This window comes from Cyprinus carpio, chromosome A12 (assembly GCF_018340385.1).
Source record: "Cyprinus carpio isolate SPL01 chromosome A12, ASM1834038v1, whole genome shotgun sequence".
Taxonomy (NCBI): Eukaryota; Metazoa; Chordata; class Actinopteri; order Cypriniformes; family Cyprinidae; genus Cyprinus; species Cyprinus carpio.
In genome coordinates, this window is record NC_056583.1 from 13694482 (window position 1) to 13718191 (window position 23710).

Sequence of the window (23710 nt, forward strand, 5' to 3'; positions counted from 1 at the left end):
GCACATTGGGTTACACCAATGTTTAATTTTAATAAAACTCAAACAGTCAGAATAATTCAATTTCACCAGTTTGAGCTTTGTGACATGGTGCATTATCCTGTTGGAAGTAACCATCAGAAGATGGGTACACTGTAGTCATAAAGGGATGGACATGGTCAGTAGCAATACTCAGGTAGGCTGTGACGTTTAAACGATGCTCAATTGGTACTAAGGGGACCAAAGTGTGCCAAGAAAATATCCCCCACACCATTACACCACCACCACCAGCCTGAACCGTTGAGATAAGGCAGGATGGATCCATGCTTTCATGTTCTTTATGCCAAATTTCACCCTACCATCTGAATGTCGCAGCAGAAATCGAGACTCATCAGACCAGGCAATTTTTTTCCAATTTTCTATTGTCCAATTTTGGTGAGCCTGTGTGTATTGTGGCCTCTGTTTCCTGTTCTTAGTTGACAGGAGCGGACCCCGTTGTGGTCTTCTGCTGCTGTAGCCCATCTGCTTCAGAGTTAGAGTTGTGTGTTAAGAGATGGTATTCTGCATAGCTTGGTTGTAACAAGTGGTTATATACCAATGTGATAACGATGTGTGTATATATACAGTTGTTCTCAAAATTATTCATACCCTTGATATGATCAAACAAGACTGTTAAAATAAGTCTTTATTGTTTATCCATTTGATCTTTCATTCAGAAATTGAAAAAAGTATATTGGATCCATTGTCAAATGATGTCAAATTCCCCCCCCGCATTGCGCATTATAACTAATCACACACGATTGTATGAGTTTATGAATGCAGCGGCCAATCAGAGGCGTTCAGATGAGTCATCGCTGAACACAGGCGTTTGGTTCAGTGCGCATGCTTGCTGATTAAGTTATGCTCGCTTGCGGGTTTTCTCATCATAAATAACAAAGCATAGATGTATGTGTGATGCACGTAGACGAGATGTACACAGACGTAGATATAACCACAGATGACCTTTCCAACGTGATTTCGTAATTCATGAATTTGCAGACGCACATTGCGGAGCTAGTGTAAGATGTGCATTTGCGGTTAATTTTTTTTTCCTTAGAAAATGGCATATCGTTTCACTAGATAAGACCCCTATTCTTCGGCTGGGATCGTGTAGAGCCCTTTGAGTTTGAAATTATCAGGAATTTTTTATTCTGGAAGTGAACTAATCCTTTAATAGATTACACTAACATTAAGATGCTTTTAGCTGAACCCTGGAGTTCATTCACTCTCTAGCTTTGAAACTATGTAAACAAATAATTTAATAACTTAGCATGGCAACATAGTGTATCGACAACATAGTGTAACGACAGCATTAAATCATGTATCCTGTTTGAACATGCTTCTCTTTAAGTTCTCGGTTTACCCAGTTGCTATAGCAGTAGTTATCCCTGTGGATCCTTATTGTGTACTACAGTGTTTCCAACATTATTCTGTTTCTCTTAATGCGTATACATTAATGTGAAAATAGTGTCTTTAATACTGTTATCATCATAAAGGCATCATATAGGCTACACAACCAGTAATTATACAGATTTTAGTTTTGTAATCATTTAGTAGTCAGTGTAAAAAAAAAAAAAAGAAAAAAATAGCAACAAACATCTTTGTCAAGTTGTTGGGATCAAATTGAGACCACAGATTACCCAATTCTAACCTTCAAGTACACACAACTTGGAATTATTTTTTTTTTTTTTTAAGGCAGACATCACTAAAAATGATCGTTTGCAGACTAGTAGTATGTGAGTCATATGTTGATTCAGTAACCAGTCTGACTGATTCCGTGTGTTCATTTTGTGAATGATTCACCAGACTTATTCAAACCATTAACTTTTGAAACATTCATTAAAAGAACTGGTTCATAAGACTCTTTTTTTTTTTTTTTTTTTTTTTTTTTTTTTTTTTTTTTTTTTGTGTGTGTGTGAATTGGATTACTGTAGTCGTGCTATGCATTTGTTGGCTTTTTGCACCCAGCCCAAGAAAGAAAGAAAATTTGTTTTCTCTGTCTTATTTTGCAGTAGTAACTTTTTTTTATTAAACTCAAGTAAAATATAATTATTTCAATGTGGTGGTGTAGACTCATCTATAATGTAAAATGTACACGAGCTGTTTTCTAAGCTTTATTCAGCCTCTTGGGTTCTATAATCTGGAGATGTTTGCATCATGGATTTTGTGTAAAGTTTTTAATGTCAGAACTTGCTCAAGCCATATGTGTACAGGTTATTGATTCTAAAAAAAAATAAATGTATATATTTTTAAGTGCCCTGTATTGGGAAACGGATATAAATAAATCCTAAATATAAAGTGTGAATAATCCCTAGCGCTTCCAGCCAGGATTAGTGCAGCAGTGTCTATATATAATTTACATTGAACTACATTTCAATTGAAAGTAATTTCTTTAATTAAGTTGTACCAGACATACAGGTGCATCTCAGTAAATTAGAATGTCGTGGAAAAGTTCATTTATTTCAGTAATTCAACTCAAATTGTGAAACTCGTGTATTAAATAAATTCAGTACACACAGACTGAAGTAGTTTAAGTCTTTGGTTCTTTTAATTGTGATGATTTTGGCTCACATTTAACAAAAACCCACCAATTCACAACGAATTAGAATACTTTATAAGACCAATAAAAAAACATTTTTAGTGAATTGTTGGCCTTCTGGAAAGTATGTTCATTTACTGTACGTGTACTCAATACTTGGTAGGGGCTCCTTTTGCTTTAATTACTGCCTCAATTAGTGATGCTCCGATCTGCCTTTTTAATCTATAACAGAAATTTATAAACTAGGTTAATGGATAATTCGGCAGCAAAAGTTATTCTAGAAAAATAAGTGCACAATAATTTTAGAAATCCAAACATTTAGTAACAAAAATTATTTTGTGGGGAACAAATAAGTGTTGCACTAAATATGGTAAAATGTTACACATTGCTATTTGTAGTATTATAAAATCCATTCATTAAAAACATTCATGAATGTATTTATAACAAGGTATATACTAAAAAATTAAAATGCACTTCTTTTAAATGTATAACATATTTTTATATAAGGCAACAACATATGATAGATACGATAGGACAAAACAAATACAGTGCAGCACAAAGCGTTTACAGTGTGTGCATACAGTGCAGAATGATGCGCTTGAAGCAACACATGACTCCGTGTTGCTTCAAGTGCGTCATTCTGCGCACATTGTAAGCGCTTTGTGTTAAAAAGTGCAAAGCACAAAGATAAGAGACATTGATGCGTAGTGTATTATATATGTGCAACAGTTATTGAGCCTTTCATTTAAGTTTTAAATTTCAGTTACTGTGCACGTTAAAAACAATTTATAGTCTTTTCTACTCCCATGTTTTGTTCTCACAGACACCCGGTAGCAAGTAACAAAACAACATTAAACTCCGGCAAGAAGTTAAAGTCCTTTTTGCAAATTCATAGACATGTATTTTCAAATCAAGTTTAATAATGGGAACACAGAACGATCTTGGAGAGAGCTTTACTGAGCTGACTGTCGTAACTGTTGTTTGTAAGGGTTTAGTCGGCTGGGTTTATGGGTTGAAGGGATGGCTGAGAGAAGAGTTTGTGTGAACTTTAATGTAAGGACTTAAATATTCATATGTAGCTCACATTAAGCCAGCTCAATTCCAGTCCTCATGCCCCCCAGCTCTGCATATGTTGCACATCTCTCTTTGTTAACACACCTGTTTCAGATAATCAGCTCGTTAGAAGTGAGCTCCGTGCACTGTTCCCATCGACATGCTCCCTACTCCCTGAGCAGGGGAAATCTGTTGAAGTTTACCTCGCTTCGGAACATTCATTCACAGATTTGCACTGCGCAATGTCTTCATACACGGACAAGTGTGACATCATATAGGCTACCTCTGTAAATAAATATAATTTGAAATTCACGTCTCACACACTTCATTGCACTTTGAATGGAACATATATGTTCACTTCGGAATCATGGCGGAATATCCTGTGATGTCCACTTCGCAGGGCACTTACGTTCGAATAGAACAAACGTCTGAAGTGATAAGATTAACATAGAAAAATGTGCAGAGCGGTGGGCGCAAGGACTGAAATTGAGAACCGCTGCATTAAGCTATTGTATGGCTTCAAGAGTGACACAGAAAAATTCGCACAATCAAAAAAGAAAATTTATAAAAAATTCTAGATTTGGATCAGCCCTCTCTGACCGATATGGATAAAATGGCAGTATCGGAGCCAATACCCGATTTGAATATCGAATCGGCGCATCCCTAGCCTCAGTTCGGCGTGGCATGGAGGTGATGAGTTTGTGGCACTGCTGAGGTGGTATGGAAGCCCAGGTTTCTTTGACAGTGGCCTTCAGCTCATCTGCATTTTTTTTGGTCTCTTGTTTCTCATTTTCCTCTTGACAATACCCCATAGATTCTCTCTGGGGTTCAGGTGTGGTGAGTTTGCTGGCCAGTCAAGCACACCAACACCATGGTCATTTAACCAACTTTTGGTGTGGGCAGGTGCCAAATCCTGCTGGGAAATGAAATCAGCATCTTCAAAAAGCTGGTCAGCAGAATGATCATAAAGTGCTCCAAAATTTCTTGGTAAATGGGTGCAGTGACTTTGGTTTTCAAAAAACACAATGGACCAACATCATGCAGATGACATTGCACCCAAAATCATCAGAGACCGTGGAAACTTAACACTGGACTTCAAGCAACTTGGGCTATGAGCTTCTCCACCCTTCCTCCAGACTCTAGGACCTTGGTTTCCAAATGATATACAAAACTTGCTCTCATCTGAAAAGAGGACTTTGGACCACTGGGCAACAGTCCAGTTCTTCTCCTTAGCCCAGGTAAGATGCCTCTGACGTTGTCTGTGGTTCAGGAGTGGCTTAACAAGAGTAATATTACAACTGTAGCCAAATTCCTTCGTGGCTCTTGATGCCTTGAAACCAGCCTCAGTCCATTCCTTGTGAAGTTCACTCAAATTCTTGTATCGATTTTGCTTGACAATCCTCATAAGGCTGCGGTTCTCTCAGTTGGTTGTGCATCTTTTTCTTCCACACTTTTTCCTTCCACTCAACTTTGTTAACATGCTTGGATACAGCACTCTGTGAACAGCAAGCTTCTTTGGCAATGAATGTTTGTGGCTTACCCTCATTGGGAAGGGTGTCAATGATTGTCTTCTGGACAAATGTTAGATCACCAGTCTTCCCCATGATTGTGTAGCCTAGTGAACCAAACTAAGAGACCATTTTGAAGGCTCAGGAAACCTTTGCAGGTGTTTTGAGTTGATTAGCTGATTGGCATGTCACCATAGTCTAATTTGTTGAAATAGTAAATTGGTGGGTTTTTGTTAAATGTGAGCCAAAATCATCACAATTAAAAGAACCAAAGACTTAAACTACTTCAGTCTGTGTGCATTGAATTTATTTAATACACAAGTTTTACAATTTGAGTTGAATTATTAAAATAAATGAACTTTTCCATGACATTCTAATTTGAGATGCACCTGTACATGTTTAATCTTGCCTCTTAGTTTGTGGTGAAGGGATAAAGCTAAACTCTGCTGTCCGGTTTCAACCCTCTCTTCTCAAGGTCCACATCAAGCCACCTTTCCAAACCCCCCTCATTTCCTGCTGTTGTGCCTGTTTATTAGTGTTTGATCTGATACGGTCGTGCATTTACTGCACCTGGTCTTGTGCGCTTGTTTTGAAGCCCAAGCATTAACTAAGCTTCCTCTCGAGCATATCTGCCATGCTAATGGCAGGGTTTGATCAAAGTGAGCGCTGCATGATGGATCAGCCCATTTACTCCTGACAGAGATCATCCTAGCCTCAAGGCTTCAGAAAGAAGAGGATCTGATAAGGACATTTGAGTGTGAATGTTGGAAAGAAGCCCCGCATGAATGACAGCCATAAGAATGCAGCACTTCGCCCCTGCCCACTTTCAACAGCAAGTAACCCAATCTCAGTTTGAAAGGATATAAATAGAGCCATGCTCAGAGGGGGAGGACCGGCCAAGCCTGGCCAGCCGAGCCATGACACTGCAAAATGACCTGTGCCCTCATCCAGCCACACACACTCTTCAGCTCCCAACCGCCTTTTTTGGTCACATGCCTTCCATGCCTGTCGTGTGTGGAGTAGAGAGCACAAAAGCTGGCTGTGAGCGCCACCCTTTTGGGTAACTCTAGTTTAGTCCCCGATGGGCCACATGCTCTGGTTTGGATGAGCCCATAATCCTCTGAATGCTGGAACTTTCACTGGATCTCAGCCCTGCTGACCGCTACCAGTTTTCATTCTCACAATAGATAAACAGACCTGTGAAGAGGGACACGTTAAGAGAATGAGAGAAACTCTAATTTGACTTATCCCATGACCTGCTTGTAATATCGGTTGGCAAACTTTGACTTACTGCTGGTTAGTAGCATACTGGGTTTGCTAGGGTCAAGGACCCAGTCGGTGATTGCATAGCTTACGAGGCGGCTCCCATTCCGTTTGTCTAATGGCTTATTTGGGCTTGTAATACATTTCAGTGGCTATTCCTGGAGTCATGTAATGGTCTTACGGGTGAGGTTTGCCCAAAGCAGCTTAAAGCTGCTCCACACTTTCTAATCCTGCATTCAGACTCATGAAAAATACATTTTGCCTTCTGTATTATAAGTGATCAATAATAGATTTGTCCTCTGGCCTTGTAAGTTCTGCTAAGCTCCTTTTAAAGAGCGTTTTGTGTGCATTCCGTGGTTGTATGGTACACTCGTGTGTTTGATGTCTGTGTGCTTTTCCTGAGGATGAGGTAAAGATAGCCAAAACCAGTTTGTGTTTTTCTCTGAGCGTGGTTCATGTAAGAGGTGATATTTGAGATGAAAGGTGATGCAGTAGCTTGAGTTACCATCTAGACACTCCCCATCAGTCTGTGTAGCTTATTTGTCCTGAAGTCTTTTTTGACATCCTTATTCCTTAAGCATTATTTTAGGTACTGCTCCTTCTATAATGCTGTGAGGAGCTAGATCCAGCTTTTGACAGGAAGCTTTCATCCATGCTGTATCTCTGAGCTACCCCTTCACTAAAATCCTACAGTCATGCTCACAGCTCATTGTTTGAGAATAAAGACTGACCAATATTGTTGTAACAGCATTTGTTTATATAAATGCTCATCTTTTGAACTTTGTTCATTTAGGAAATCGTGATGTATCAATGTTCATGAAAATATTAAGCACCTGAACTTTTTTTCAACATTGCGTATGATAAAATGTTTTTTAGCATACGCTTCAATCAGCATATTAGAATAATTTCTGAAGGAGCATGTAACATTAAAGACTGGAGTAATGGTTTCTGAAAAATAAACTTTGCTGTCTAAGGAATCAATTCTGTTTTAAAATATTGAAATGGAAAAGTTTTTTAAATTGTCTGTTCTTTTTGGTGTGCATATGAAAGACTTCAAAAAATTGAATGGTAGTATTTGTGTATATTGGTAAGAAGTAATTAGACTAAAACAGTAAATACATATGCATTGTGATTATTCTATTATTAATAACCACGTATCTTCTAACGAGTGTCATATCACTTAACTTTGCATAGACATAGTGGTCTGTGATAAACACTTTTGTCGTTAGGTTTAGACCGTACTAATGAAGTAGAAGGGTGTGAACGCTGGTAAGAAATATCAGAAATTGTTTACCAGTTGATTTCCAATTCGATTTGACCCCAGCAGTTTCAAAGCATCCATCACTATTCTGCATTTGGACACAAATGCTACATATCCACAAATTTTACATTGCATGGCAAATAGTACTTCCTTAGTGCCTTGTATTGTAGGTTATGATGTTATAGGTCAAGTTAACAAGTGACATAAATCAATACATTCCACTTCTACAAAGAATTTATCATTTAGCATCATCCTAAATGTTTTCCAATGTACACTGTTTTTCTTTTATCTTGCATGCTCAGTAATTTATGACTGATGTAGTCTTCTAATGCACTTGTGTTCATTGTATTTAATCAGTCTTGATGAACGTAATTGCTAAGGCTTGTCTGAAATGAGTTGCTTTTTTATGAGCTTTTGACAATTTGTCTGTTATTATCTTCTATCTGCTGTTACAGTAGGCTTTATATTACATCAAGATCTGTCAGTAACTCAGTAGGCGGTTGTCCCTTCCATGACATTAATTCTCATAATACATTTATACACACACTAGTTTTATGAACAAAAGAGGATTGATGACTTTGTGTAATGCTAAAGAACATTGTTGTCAGTGCTTCGCTGGTGTGCTGATGTTTGTTTGGATAATGTCCTGAAAGGCCAACCAGTGTTTGTTGATTTAAATGGTCAGTTACACATTCAGTTATAAAAACATTCTTTTGTTATAGGGTTTGTTCACCAAAAAAAAAAAAAATATACCTTTTGTGTTGTTCCAAACCAGGTAGCCTAAACTTAAGATCCAAAAAGGTTATAAAGAAGTCATACGTTTTGTGAAGAGATACGATCTTGGATTAAACCGCTCAATTGTTATGGTTTCATTTTATGCTGCCCCTATGACTTTTTTGGATCTTTTAAATTTTTGAACACCAGGACTTTCAACGGAGGTACAGAAACCTCTCAGGTTTAATTTAATTTGTGTTTTGAAGATTAACCAAAGGCTTATGGTTTTGGAATGACATGATGGTGAGTACATAAGTGTCTCATATTGCTTTTTGTCATATAAAGCAAATTTGCATCCCTCTTTCTCTTGCAGACGGTGTCCTGAGCCATGGGGGCCTTCTTGGACAAACCGAAGACAGAGAAACATAATGCTCACGGAGCGGGCAACGGTCTGCGCTTCGGCCTGAGCAGCATGCAGGGCTGGCGGGTAGAGATGGAGGATGCGCACACGGCTGTTGTGGGTCTACCGCATGGCCTGGATGACTGGTCCTTCTTCGCAGTGTATGATGGTCACGCTGGCTCCCGCGTAGCCAACTATTGCTCCAAACACCTGCTGGAGCACATCATAACCAGCAGCGAGGATTTCCGTTCGGGCCCCGACACCGTGGAGGGAGTTAAAAGCGGCATTCGTTCTGGCTTCCTGAAGATCGACGAGTACATGCGCAACTTCTCGGACCTACGTAACGGCATGGACCGTAGCGGTTCCACGGCAGTCGGTGTGCTGGTGTCCCCTGAACACCTCTATTTCATCAACTGTGGAGACTCCCGTGCCGTTCTCAGCCGTGCCGCACAGGTACGGTTCTCCACACAAGACCACAAGCCGTGCAACCCACGCGAAAAAGAGCGCATTCAAAACGCAGGAGGTTCTGTGATGATCCAAAGGGTGAATGGTTCTCTTGCTGTGTCACGTGCCCTGGGGGACTATGACTACAAGTGTGTGGATGGGAAGGGCCCTACTGAGCAGCTGGTATCTCCAGAACCGGAGGTGTTTGAAATCCCACGCATTTCAGATGAGGATGAGTTTGTGGTGCTCGCTTGCGATGGCATCTGGGATGTGATGAGCAACGAGGAGCTGTGTGATTTTGTGCGCTCTCGGCTAGAGGTGTGGGATGACTTGGAGAAGATCTGCAACTCTGTGGTGGACACCTGTTTACATAAGGTGAGGAGATCACAGCAGATAGTTCAGGTTATTCACCTTAAACATCTAGGAGCCAAATGACTGCAAAATCATTTGGCAAAGAAGCGGTCTGCCACTCTAGTGATCTTGATTACATTTGTGATGCAAAATATGAAGAAGAATTTTTCTAAGAACAACATAATTAATTTTGATTATTTTCGATAACAATGAAATCGAAGTTTCATAATTTGTTTTTCGAATATTGATCATTTTAGAAACAGACTCATTAAAAAGAAACAATTCGCCAAGATATGTTTTTTAATTAGACTTGACGGCTAGTGCTGTGTTTGTGTGTATTGAACTCAAACTGAGTAAATAGTGACATTTTTGGGTCAACTTTTCTTTTAAATCGTTTTTTTTTTTTTTTGCCCAATGGGTTCTTTCTAAATCTATTTAATCTGTTTTACATTAGTTGCACAGCCTTATGAAGCTGAATCATTGAGTCATTACATAATTGTTACAGTCCTGCTAGTCCCATTAGACGGACCTGCTTTGTTTCTTTAAAAATAATCCCCACTCATCTTTTCCACGCTGCATTTAAGTGTTTCATTGATGGTCTCAACAATCCAAACTGCCCAATACCCTCCAAAAAACACACACAAGCCCTCTGCCTGTGTAGACACCAGCTCTCCAGATGCTCAGACAGAGCCAGGTACCTTGTGAGTGATGTCACAGCTCTTGTATCTGGCATGGATTTGCTCAAGTTGATGTCAGGGCTTTCCATTATTAGTCTGTAACCTTCTTCGTGTTTTATTTATTTTTTTTTTTTTTTACATTTTATGATGTATGGCTCATATATACATTGGAAACTAAACTTTTCCCCCCTTCCACTTGGAAGATTTGTCTCTATGAAGGTCTGCTTAGTGTCTAACTAGAACTAGATATCACAAATTTCCATCCGAGGTAAATATTGGCAAAATTGGAGCTGGTCTAGATTTATAGTGGTTTACAATAGAAGCGTGTGGTGTTATAAACACTTGCTTGACAGGTTGGATTTTTGTCCAGTTTTTTTTTTAACATACCATCTCCTTTTTTATTAACCAGGGAAGCCGTGACAACATGAGTGTTGTTCTAGTATGTTTCCCCAATGCGCCGAAGGTATCAGAGGAGGCTGTTAAGAGAGAGGCCGAGTTGGACAAATTCCTGGAGGCTCGTGTGGAAGGTAAGAGGCAGAACTTGTTCATTTGTCAGCCAGTTTTCTGCATTGTATATCCAGTGTGGAGGAAATGGCCATCTTGTTATTTAAAAAGTCCTAATACCAGACCTTAGCTCAAGCCGTGGGGTTCGAAATTGCTCTCTGTGTGTGCACTGTTTGGATTACAGTCCTCATCTCCCTCTGGTTCTTCTCTTTCAACATTCTGGCATGTTCTAAACTATCTGGAGGCTCGTAAGATCTTTCCTGGATGGGGAATATATTAATTCTGAAAACAATTCTAGTGTTTTTCCATTTGACATGTAGTTAGGACAGCTGTGATGAAACCTGTTTGGCATTCTTTCTCTGGCTGGATGTTATTTTTCTCACACTCTCTATAAGTGGGATGGTTGATCCTGCGCCTACATTATTCTAAGGTTTCACAGCAACAGTCATGGTGGAGAAAACGCTCCAGGATTCCATTAGCAGTTTGTTGCCCCCCATGTGTAATGTAATTGTCTCTCTCTGCAGAAATCATGGAGAAGTCAGGGGAGGAAGGCATCCCAGATTTAAGCCATGTCATGCACAACCTTCGCCCTGAGAGCATCCCCAACCTGCCTCCGGGAGGTGGACTCGCTAGCAAGTAAGGATCCAAAATTGCTACATTTGTCCTTGTGGTCCTTCAAATCACATATATGCTTGTCAAAGCAGATTTTGTAATTGCCCTACTATTGAAATAGGGGTCGTAAACCACAGACACATGGCGGTGCAATATTATATTGATATCTGGGTCATGATAAAAATAAGTGATTCTTTTAGTGTTGAATTATTTATAATAATTATAATAATAATAATTACTATGACTATAACTATAATAATTTGTTGGTAAATTTCTCTTTGAATAGAAATAATATTGTGCATTTATCTTCAGGGGTGTGTGATATTGGTCCAAGATCTTTTTTCCTTTATCAGTATTTAATATTAATCATATATGGTTTAATATTAGATATTTAGTTGTGCATGCTAATTTTCCCTATTTTTTTTTTATTCAGAACAGCAACGTCTTTTCTTAATTTGCAAAGATAATAAGAAAATAATGTAATCCTGAACCAAATCTCAAAATGAAATCCATTTTTCATATTGTGCATGTGCACTGCTAGACATTTTTAGAGTTCTGTCTAATATTTCTCTTCTCTTTACTTCTAGACGTAGTGTAATTGAGGCCGTTTACAACAGGCTAAACCCACACAGAGAAGAAGATGGGGTGAGTGTTTCCTTGCTGTTGTGATCTCATAAGAACAGACCAAACGTCACCTGAGTCTTCTTGCTTACTTGAGTCCATCCATTTACTCATCATCTTACACTTCTTTTAATGCATCACACCTGCAAATATTTTGACTTAATGTAGGTCTAGGTGATCCTTTCATGCATACATTTACTCCCCCGTTCATTTGAGAGTGATGCATTTAGCAAGTGATTAGCAAATGTCCTACTTAGGGAAGCATATCTGGTACTTAGAGATGGCTTTATGTATAGGGCAGATTAAACATCCAAACACCACAGTCTTTAAAAGCAGTGACTCTGCGTTTAAGATGTAAATGCAAGGCTTTCTGTGCAAGCCTTGGCTTTGTTTGTCCGTCTGTGCTTGTGCCACTCTGTGATGGTTTGTTTTTTATGTGCACATCTTGGTAATGCATACTTCAGCGAGTTTTTTGCTCTAAGACTTGTGAGAAGAGACGTGTGTTGACAAGCACCTGCATCTTCTGTAACCTCGCGCACACACAGACGAACACACATTCGCCACAACTTACAGCTTATTTTATCGCTCCTCAAGCGTGCTGCTTTCTAAATGAAAAGGCAGTGTAAGGTCATGGGCAGGTGGCCCGCTCTAAGCAGGGTCTCTTAACCTGCTCTGTCCACTGACACTGGCGTCTTGCACCAGGACAGCCAGAGAGGAGCAGCTGGCGGTGAGGAGGAAGAAGAGGGCAGCTCCACCGCCCACCTGCTGGAGGCGCTACGACAGTTCCGGGTCAGTCACCGAGGCGAATATCGCCAAGTGCTGGAGCAGGCGCTCTCTACTTATCGGCTGTCTTACGGGACAGGCGCCACGTCAAGGACCGACCCCAAGGAGGAACCTCCCTTGCCTCTACCATCCCCAGCCTCTGAGGAGGGACAGGATGAAGCCGCTACATCACAGTCTCTGGACAAGCCCTCTGGCACCCCCACTGCATGACCCTATTTAGTACCCACTAAACCCAGCCTTGCTATCAAACCCCTTTCCCCAGACCTGCTCTCTGTCCCAGACTGCTAGGTTGCTTTGGGCATTCTTCCCACTTAGAGCACTTCCAGTGCAGGTTTTTGGTTGTCTTTATGGATTTGTAATAGCACTTTGGGTGTTTGTTTTGTGTTTGTGAGCTCTGAAAACAGTAAAAGTAGCATACAGAGGAAGTTTTGCACAGAATTCTTATCACTAAAAACCTGCTCTGCAACTGCAAGTGAGGTTAACCTTGGCATATCCCAGCTCTGTCTGTAGTAAGCACTTTCTCATATCTGCACCTAGCCTAGTGTTTTTAAAATGAGAGATGGAGGTGTAATCTAATAGATAAAAGTGTTAAAAGGATAGTTCACCTAGTTGTCAAAATTGTCATCATCTCATCCTCATGTCATTCCAGACTTAAATTAATTTCTTTCTTTTCTTTTACTTTCTTTTTTTCTTTCTTTCTTTCTTTCTTTGACATGACATGAAAAAAATCAATGTCAAAGTCGTGACAAAATGACGTGAAGGCAAATAATACATTTTTGGTGAACTGTCCCTTTCAGGAGATTTGAATACTGTCACACACCCCTGAATGATTTGATCATCACCATTTCCATGAGTTTACTCATATAAGTAGTTAAACATTTGAAATAGCAATGGTTTAAGTGGACAATCTGGGCCGTGCCAAGAATACATACAACTGTTTGCTCTCGTGCCATGCAGTGCATATGTACTCTGTATTTTGGGTTGTCTCATGGCTGATCATAGTTATAGGATATTAACGTACTGTAGTAAACATCAGGTACAACTTCTGGTATGCTCTCTCTAGTCTGCGTGTGTGTGTGTGTGTGTGTGAATCAAATATATATGAAATGTGAGACGATTAACTGATCAAAAGCAATTCTTTCACCATTTAAAAAGGAACTCTAAAGCCATGTATGTGTATATCTTCTTCTCTTTCCATATTCCTTTCATATCGGTTTAGAATTTGAGCTGTCCTCTCGAATATAATTGTCCTGTGTCTGCTATTTGAGTGTTCACAGTTAACTACTATCCAGGTGTGTCCTTGAGGAAGAAGCACAAAATGGAAATACACTGGCTTTATAAGCATGGACCGTATGAGATTACAGAAACTTACACAATCATTTGTTCTTGCAAAAGTCTGTTGTGTTGATCCAATCAGTCAGTGACTGTCAAAGCATTGATTGAAAAGGGACAATACAGACTGATTTACCTTTATAGAAGGACTTTTTGCAATCTATAAATTAGGCACCACTGTTACATGATCATTCATGAATGTCTGTACACTGCAGTATTTGCACAGGGCTTCCTATCACACTTCTTATTTTTATGACCCAAGTTTTTGGAAAGCAAGCTGGATTCTGTCCATGTGGATTGTCATATCGCAAAATATCTGATGTTCCAAACTGCTTTTGTTGTGTGATTTCTTTGGCTGATGTTATCAAGCCATTTGAAGCTGATTACTTTGTTGATTTGGAAGTTAATGCATAACACAAACTGTATAATCCTCTTAACAGTTAGCGTAAGTGCATGCATAACGCTGCCATTGTTATATTAAACTTGTGTTACTAAAATAAAGGCTGAGCAGAATCAGAGAGCTTAATTGTCCATAGAGCAGTATTTGCTGCTTTGGTTTCAGATTTTTTTTTTTTTTTTTTTTTTTTTTGGGGCAAAGGTTTGTATACATTTTGTTTCACGCTAAAATTCAAAATAAATCAAATTCAACTATTAATATCTGTCTTTGCTCCAATTCATTATTACATTTGAGATGACACACCACATAGAATGCCGATAGTTTCATGAGTGCTTTTTAAAGCTCTTATAAGAATTTGTTCACTCCTAACTATCCTTCATAATCAGACATGGCTTATGTTCTTACTCATGAGCTTTGTTAGTGGAAGTTTGAGGCTGAGGTAAGTGAGCTTCAAATGTGCCTTTATTGTTTAAAAGCCGGTTTTATACTGGGGGAAATTTAGTTTTCTTCTCATATGGAAATGCAACTAATATCAGAAAGAGTATGTTGGCCAGTCCTTGCAGGTCTATCCACCCCCCCCCCCCCCCCCCCCCCCCCCAAAAAAAAAAAAATCTCCCCCCCCAAAAAAAAAAAAATCTCCCACCACATTTTTTTTTTTTTTTTTTTTTTTTAATGACTAAGTGTGTTGTTGTTGTTTTTATACACAGATTAATGTAACCACTCCTATTTTGGTTTTATACTGTTTTAATGTTATTGGGTAGTTTTTTGACCCACAGTCTACATTGGAGTCACCTGTAGGTTCGGAGGCACTTACACTATGGTTTAAAATTTGGGGTCTATATTTGATGTTCTGAAAAACATTGTTGTGCATGATAAGTTTCTTATACTCACCAAGACGTGTTTATTTGATCAAAAATACAGTAATATTGTGAAATATTGCATCCTTGCTGGATAAAAGTATTATTTAAAAATAATAATAATAATACTTACTGACCCTGAACTTATTTTTTATTCAGAACCATGTAAAACCAACTCCATGCTTCATTTTTCATAATTCAAAAATTAGGAAATCTTCCTTTCTCTCCTTTTCTTGTCTTTCACACCCTTACAGGTTTCATAGTTTCTTTTACATCCCCAGTTCTAATTGAGTGTTTTACCCTTTTAATTTTTCTGTTTGCTCATTTCTTTCCCTTTCTTGTTTTCTCCCTGTCGCAGAGCGGAGGTGACCTGGACGACCCCTGGTAGCCCGAGCAGCCAACGGCTTCTGAATCCACACGAGTATGTCCTCAGTTCACACAAGAAAACCTTTGCTCACACACTTTTTTTGGTTTCAATTCGGAGAGCGTCATAGGAAATGTCAAACCATGAGTTTGGGAATACGTATGCTTGTTTTTTAAAGATGAGAAAACTACAGAAATCTTTCAGTCTTTTTTTGTTTGTTTTTTTTTAGAACTGCATTGTACGGTAGAGAGATTTATTTTTACTCCCCCAGCCCCCACCCCCCACCCCCTCCCTCCTGAAATCTGTGTCGATTACGAGCAGTGATGGGGACTGCTCGAGCAGAAGTTGCTGGATGCTAATTTGGAGGCATGAACTCTGAACTCAGCTGGTGGAGGGCGGGGCCAGTGAGCTCTGAGAGGGACAGGGACCCTCGTTCAGACACGGCTCACTTTGAACCCCTTCACAACCACGCATGTGCGGCTTTTTGGAGGCATGATCTCAGTTCTTGTTCACCGTTTCTGCCACCCTCTTTAACCCTGCGACTCTAACAGGCTCTAGCCCACCAGCTGGACAGCAGCCACAGAAATGTAATGTATCTGTTGTGGACTTTTCTTTTTCTCTTTTGGGGCAGAGGCAACTTTCTTCTGGTGTCATTCATTTTGGTGCTTGCTTTTAAACATGAAAATTAAAAAAAAAAAAAATCCTAGGACACTCTTGAGACTCAATCTTGACAGCAGGAGATTACTCTCTGAATTTAGAGAACTTTATTTGGAGGAGCTTATCACGGTGACTTCCTTGCAGTTGCCTCAGAGACAGTACATAAGAACTGAACTCCTCCTCTTTTTCGCAGCACACTTCGTCCCCTGCTCGCCCCACTGATTTATTCCCATCAGCTTGCCTTCTGGTTTGTGGTTTTCTTTAACAAAATAGTGAAATTTCAAATAGGTTTCCCCCTCTATCATTTTGAATCATCATTTTTAATGGTTTTTTTTTTTTTTATTGCAGATTAAATGGCGTAATTGGTATTGTTTGATTGCACTCACATTTGATTACAAAAACAAAAAATACTGAATGAAAAAAAAAAACTATAAAAGTGAAGCTATGAGAAGGTAGAGTGTTTCTAAAGTGAAACTGCAGAAATATGTATGTGTATATAGCTATATATTTTTTTTTCTCCTTTAACAGCGGAGTGAAAAGAGTCTCCTCAGACTGACTGATAGGTACTTGAATAATCATTATGAGTGGTTCTGACTTTTTTTTTTTTTTTTTTAAGTAATCCTTAATGTAGGATTGTTTTTTTAACTGTGCCTGTAAAAGGTGAACTGTGCTCTAAGGGTGTACTTACAGGATAGTCGGCTCTGAATGAATGTACCCCTTATTCACACTGATACACAATACATATACCTTCACACACCCATTTGTACATTCTCATGCGTAACATTTTCATATTTGCATTTATTGTTTGATTAGCTTCATCGTATACATTGACATTCTTAATCCATTTATTTCACATGTGAGTTGTTTTCTGCGCTGTGCGATCATCAGACATAGACATGCTCTGGAGGCCTTTTTCTTCCTCCTTTTTTGTTTTTGGTTGTTTATTAATCGACTTCACCTGCTCTGGTGTGTAGCTTTAAAATGAGTGTTTAATTGAATTTTATGAGATGATTATGTATGTATATATATTTTTGCAGTTTTCCCCTCTTCTGGTACACATAACTTGTAGCCATATGCTGGAAAGCTTCATTTTAGGACGAATAGATTGAGTCACTTTCCAGTCGAGATGGTAAAGAGATATATTTTGTGCGGTGAGTGCTCAAGGACATTCATTTGCGTTGTGTATATCAACAATTATTGATGAATAGAATAATTGAAACAAAGTATTTTATTTATTCCAAGTCTATTGGCTTAAGAAGAGAGGGTTTCGCCGGAGGGGGAAACGACTGTCCCGTGTGTTTTGGAGAGTGTGATTGAATGCTCTTGCTCTAAAGTCCTTGCTCTCTATCTCTGATTCTCTCTAACCACCTGACGAGCCCATGTAATGAACGTCCCCAGTATGATGTTGTGATGTTTCAGTAGCAAACAGTGAATATGATCTGTTCTCCTCAATAAACGATTGCTAAAGTTTGATGTTAATACAATGACTTGCTTGTGTTTGAAGTGTTATCTCACAATATTCTGGAAGGGGAATGGAGGCTTCACATCTTGAAACATTCTGTGTAGCCTGTAAGTGAAATTGTTTTTTTTGTTTGTTTGTTTTTTTCAGGAGACTATCTATCTACCTTATGTTTTAACGCAGAAGCGATTTTATGTGAAAGTATGAAACTTCCAATTAATTTGCAACTGTAGAATACAATCGTGTCTTCCCTTTTCCAGAAGTATTTTTCCCCTTTTTTGGGGGTGGTATGTCATGATTTGATTGGAGGTGATTTCTTTGCAGAATCATGGGTAATGTTGTCTTTTCACCAGGATTTCTGCTGCCAAACACCAAGTTAAAATAAATCTGACTGATGGCTTCACCAAAGCAAATACCTTCAATTAACCTCAGTCTATACAGTGTCTGTCCACTTTCTCGCAGTCCTTCGGAGTATTTTCCCCATTTTTTTTAAGTCTTCCTTTAAGTTTTATAAGCCATGAAACCAGTCAAACCAGCCAACTGAGATGAGTCACAACAATATAAACTTTGATTCGAAGCAAAATTATTTGAAAAGGCTGTACTTAAGGGTTTTAATGAGGGACATTCCCATGGAACATTGCAAATGACAATCAAAATAAAAAGATGGAGCAATTATAAAACCAGTTTATTTGAAGATATTGATTGTACTATATTGAAACATTTTAAATGTATTACAAAATAACATATATATATATACACAAAAATTTAAGTAGTTTGAGAAGAGCATCATGGGTAATTTTTTTTTTTTTTTTAACTTGGAATTCTGCTGTTGAACAGTATTTTTAAAATGTTAAAATAATGCAGGCAGGTGGATTCAACAAAAGCAGATATCATTGATTATCCTCATAGCTCACAGTTGGTCTGTCTTCAAAGGTTTATAAGTTAATAAATATAAATCAGTTCCCCTATGGGGAAAATGAATGGCATTTTTACTTCCGGAATCCAACTGCTGACCTCTAAAGTTGCCCTCTAAAAACTCTTTGTGTTACAAACCAGTGTGTTTATGATTATGATAATAAAATAAATGACAAATACAGCTTTGCGGTATCAAGCAGCATAACAGACTGTTTTTGCATTGCTAAAATAACTGGAAGCAGCTGAGACTGGAACAATCAAGTTCAAAAGAAATGTCAGTGGATTGACACAAGAGGGCGTGATAACGGAGTTAAAGGAGTCAAACTTTCATTAAAGTGCTGAATAAGAAAGCATGCTGTTATCCACTGAGGGCTGCTTTTTTTTTTTTTTTTACCAGCATTTAGTTTTCTTGGAAGTCTTGAGTCTTTTTCCATTCCCCAAAGTCATTAAAATTGAGTTGATTTTATTATAGAAAAAGAAACTGTGGTTTAGCTTTAGAGGCAGCAGTGTATTTCCTCTTGGTGAAAAACGGTTGTCTTTTTGAAACGAAAAAAAAAAGATCCTGTTTCATTAAGAGGATGTATGTCACTTTACTCTGGTGGTGTGTGTAAATGAAGTGAGAAAAGATGAGGAACAGAGTGCATTACACCGCAGCTGACTGCACGTGCTCGAAGGCTCGTCACCTCTCACCCCTTCTGCTAATCAACAGCAGAGACATCCTGAACGGGGTTTTTTTTTTTTTTTTACACATCTGTACCTCATTACAATGTCTTACACTGCAAAGTCTAAATCCCCTTAATGATCCAGTGTAGACCCACCTCCATCTAAAAAGTGTCCCTGCATGGTTACACAGTATTGTTTCCCTGGATCAGGATGCCAAACGTGTGGATTAAGGTAATCCACACTCTTTAGACTGAAGCGGTGGGGAACTTGACTGGATTGCGCACAACCTCTCAGGTTTGTGGACTGGGAGATTAAGGAAGGTGGTTAAATGGTCTGAAAAGTGTTATGGGGAAGCTAGTTTAGTCAAAACACCTGTTGATAGAGGCTGTATGTAAAAATAATAATGTTGTAAAATGCCTGGTGTGGAGCAAAGCAGGAAGTACCGGAGACATAGATTTAAAGGGTTAGTTCACCCCAAAGTGAACAATTTTTCATTTGTGCACCTTAATGTCTTTTTAAAACTTTGTGACAGTGCAAAGATCTGGGGTTTTTTTTCCCCTTGTTTTTTTTTTTTTTTTTTTTTTTTTTTTTCTGTACATTGAAAGCCAATGGGGACCAGTGTTGTTTTGGACTCCATTAATTGTGTGGACAATTGTTATTAATTGAGTTGTTCATTTATTTATGAACAAATTATGCCTTTAAGCTGGCTGTACCAGGTGTGGGGGTTGATGTGTTTTTTCCCCATATCACATGATATTCTTTGACAAGATTCACCAGCCTAACAGGCCAATCACACAGAACACATTTTTACATTTAAATATGCAAGACAGGACAATGGAAAAAAAATGACTAGTGTCATTCAAGGTCTAAAGATGCATTTTTTGAAAGCTGAGCTTCTTTTAATTTACGTGCTGCATTTTTAGAATGCCGTATTTAGACACTGCAAAAGACTCAAGCACAATATGTCAATTTAGCATGTTTCCATATAAAAACAATGGAAAAGCAATGAGTGGAATGCAAAAGTGTTCTTTGTAAGTGCTTCTTAACTAAAAGGTTTTTGCACTTAAAAACACGAGATGGGAGGTAATAGAATGGAACAAAAAACAAGGTCCAAAGATGAGTTTTTAATTTGAATGCAGAATGGTATTTTAGACTCTGCAAAAGACACAGGTACAACAATCAAATGCATCCGTTTAGCTCATGTTTACATATAAAAACAATGGAAAAGCAATGCACGAACTACACTTGATATGACAGAAAATGCTTCTTAGCTGCAAATCAAACTCCTAGCAGCTCAGTTCCAGACACAAATCTCATTTGAGAAGATTCATGCTAAAAAAAACAAACAGATAATCTGTGTAGCAGATGTCTTAACTGTTTAGCGAACAAATTACTGTATAGCTAAAAAGTCCCTTAAATGTTTAGCTCGCCTCTGCATTGGTTACTTATGGTCTTTCAAACATCTAATATATAAAGCTAGCATCATTTGTAACGGCCTGCTAAAATATCTTAGCTTATGGGTGTATAAAGTTAGCGGCAGGGGTCTGAGCGGTTGATCAGGAGGGTGGGGGTGTTAGGGATTACCCCCTTTTCCAAAGCCTAGTTACACTGTAGTAGTAAATGAGCTGTTGAAAGAATGCACCCAGGGCAGGAACAGCCGTATGTCCTGGGGGCTGAAGCTTAACTGCCACCCGATTGGTGAGATTACAGAGGAAATGAGAGGACAGAGCAGGGGACCGAGAGCCAGGTAATTCAGCTCTAATTATCCACATTCAACAACCCGCATGTATTCTTCCCCACCTTTTCATCATTCCTGCAGGATTTGTTCCTACCTGACGAGACACAGTTGCTCTGTGAATTGTCAGACATCATTGCTTGGAAGCAGAATGCCATTCATTTGGATCAAGGGAAGAGTTTATATTTTTTCGCAGGTCACCGTCAAAGATCACAGCTCTTGCGAGCAGCAGGTGTTGTACGGCTAATGTACTTGTGTGATAAACTTTCTCTTAGCCTTATCTGACTCTGTATTTGTCAAGTGATGTTAATTACGACTCTCCCCTGCTACGTCTTTCTCTGTTTCTCCCTCTCTGAGCTGTCACCTCTGTGTCAGTGGATATCCGTGAGTCTCAGCATGCAGCGTCCATTGGAGCTGAATGCGCCCTCCCTCTCAGCCACTGGCCCACCAGCCGGCGCTGTCCTGACATGACAGCCTATTGTGTTTGTCCAGCCAGGCCGAAACCCCTGGCCGCAGGAAGGAATTAAGAGAGGATAGGAGGGGAGAAGTAATTATGTTTAGTCACTGAATTCTGTAGATCCCTGTGTTAATTATGCGATTCACCACAAAACACTGTCAAGTCAAGTGAAAAGAGCAGGAATGCCGGTGAGAGCGGTACAGAACATGACACCTCGGAGCCCCTGTGAGGTCAGGGCAGGACCGTGTGTTTGTAAGGGTAGGATAAGCTGCTCACGTACACCAGGCTCCAATTACAGGCTTGCTCGGCTCGTCTGGTTTGTCAGCAATTTTTTCGCAATTAATAGGGCGTGAGAATCTATGTATGCTGTAACGTGCGTCTGCTGCATAAAGGGCACTTTACAAGATGCAACCACTCTGCAGCACATTTAACTAGATGAGGACATCCTGGTGCTCTCTGCAACATGTTTTTAAGAGTCTCTGTAGTTCTATAGACCGGGGGTTTTCAAATTGTGGCCCAGGGATCCACTGCAAGAAATTTAAAGAGAAAAACATCAGTGTGTATATATATGAAGTGTGTATGTATTTTTATTATTATATGTAATTAATAGAATATATTACAAACTTAATTATATCTATAATATATCGAATTGTTAAATAATATTTTTGTAATATTTTGTGTATATGTGTGTGTAGTTTTGCTTTATTATATAATAAATACCTATATAATAATAATTGATGTGTTATTATAATAAAATATATGCAAGGTGTTATAGCTAAAGATTTCTTGCATATTTTATATAAACAGATAATTTAGTACATATTTTCTAGAAATATTTTCAGTATACTAATTACATAACTGATGTATTACATTAATCATAGAAATTATTGTAAAATATATTGATTTAATATAATAACTTAATTATAATAAGTTATATTAAGTGTGTGTACATTTTCCTGTATTGTTTATTTTACAGAGAAATATAATTTACCTATTTTCGATTACATTAATATATTACTTGTTTTTTTTATTAATTTAATTATTTTTAGAATTAAGATATATTGTCAATAAATTTAATGAAACTTTTAAATTAACTCGATTAACATTTAAAAATAATTTCACAAGTAACAGTTGGTTTTTAATTTTATCACACATGAATATATTTGTAGGCCTACTTAAAAGTTCATAGCTCTCTTTATTTTAGACAGGTTATTTAAAGATCCTTGGTCTCAAGAAGTTTGAGAAAACATGCTATAGTTAAATCAAGTTTATTTGTTTAGCGTTTTTCACAATATAAATCATTGCAAAGCAGCTTTACAGGAAATTAAGTTTCTACAATATATTTAGGAGTAGCTTGTCAGTGGTGACTGTCAAATTGATGTACATATGGCAGAAATGTACGGTAAAATTCAGTTAATGACATAATCAAACAGACGATGAACACTATTAAACAGCAATGATTATATGTTGCAATCAGACTTGTATCAAAATTTGGTAGTTTATGTTTCAGGGTTTGCATCATCTCTTCTCAGGTGTTCGGTCCTCTCAGGTATTTGTAAGGGCTGGATCCAGACTGAAGCTTGTGTAATTCCTAGTTAGAATTAGATAAACAAATAGAGACATAATTAGCGTAGCTGCTGTTCCAACCAAGCAAAAATGATTTGTTCAACCCAAGATAAGGAATAATAATGTGCATTTGATCAGATATAACTGCAGTATAAGATTATGAGTTGCATTATTTGAATGCTTGGCTAAAGAGATGTGTGTTTAATCTAGATTTAAATAGAGAAAGTGTGTCTGAACCCCGAACATTATCAGGAAGGCTATTCAAGAATCTTGGAGCCAAATGCGAAAAAGCTCTACCTCCTTTAGTGGACTTTGCTATCCTAGGTACTACCAAAAGTCCAGAGTCTTGTGACAATATGGGTCATGATGGACTTTAGCGTGGTAAAAGACTAGTTAGGTTCGCAGGAGCTAAACCATTAAGAACCTTGTAGGTAAGTAATAATATTTTGTACCTGAACTATAGTCACTTTATAGTATCAGTGAACATACTATTGTATAAATTGTATTTATATTCTCCTTCACAGATGTGCTCTAGCCTGGGGAACCAGACCAATGCGCTCCTA

At 38.4% G+C, this 23710-nt stretch overlaps 1 protein-coding gene across 3 annotated transcripts in view; it reads left to right on the forward strand.

Annotated features, from left to right (window-relative positions):
* Positions 1-17831, forward strand: part of LOC109112554 (protein phosphatase 1B-like) — a 37098-nt gene extending 19267 nt beyond the window's left edge. Inside the window, exons 2-7 of one of the 3 annotated variants that reach the window (XM_042767677.1) lie at positions 8727-9572; positions 10635-10752; positions 11254-11365; positions 11929-11986; positions 15690-15752; positions 15925-17831. In XM_042767677.1, coding sequence (XP_042623611.1) covers positions 8742-9572; positions 10635-10752; positions 11254-11365; positions 11929-11986; positions 15690-15719 — 1149 coding nt within the window. In that variant the 5' untranslated portion in view covers positions 8727-8741 and the 3' untranslated portion in view covers positions 15720-15752; positions 15925-17831. Of the gene's footprint in view, positions 1-8726; positions 9573-10634; positions 10753-11253; positions 11366-11928; positions 11987-12664; positions 15038-15689 lie in introns of those variants that run through there. The other 2 variants (XM_042767675.1, XM_042767676.1) reach the window with 2 other exon arrangements.
* Positions 17832-23710: the final 5879 nt, after the last annotated feature.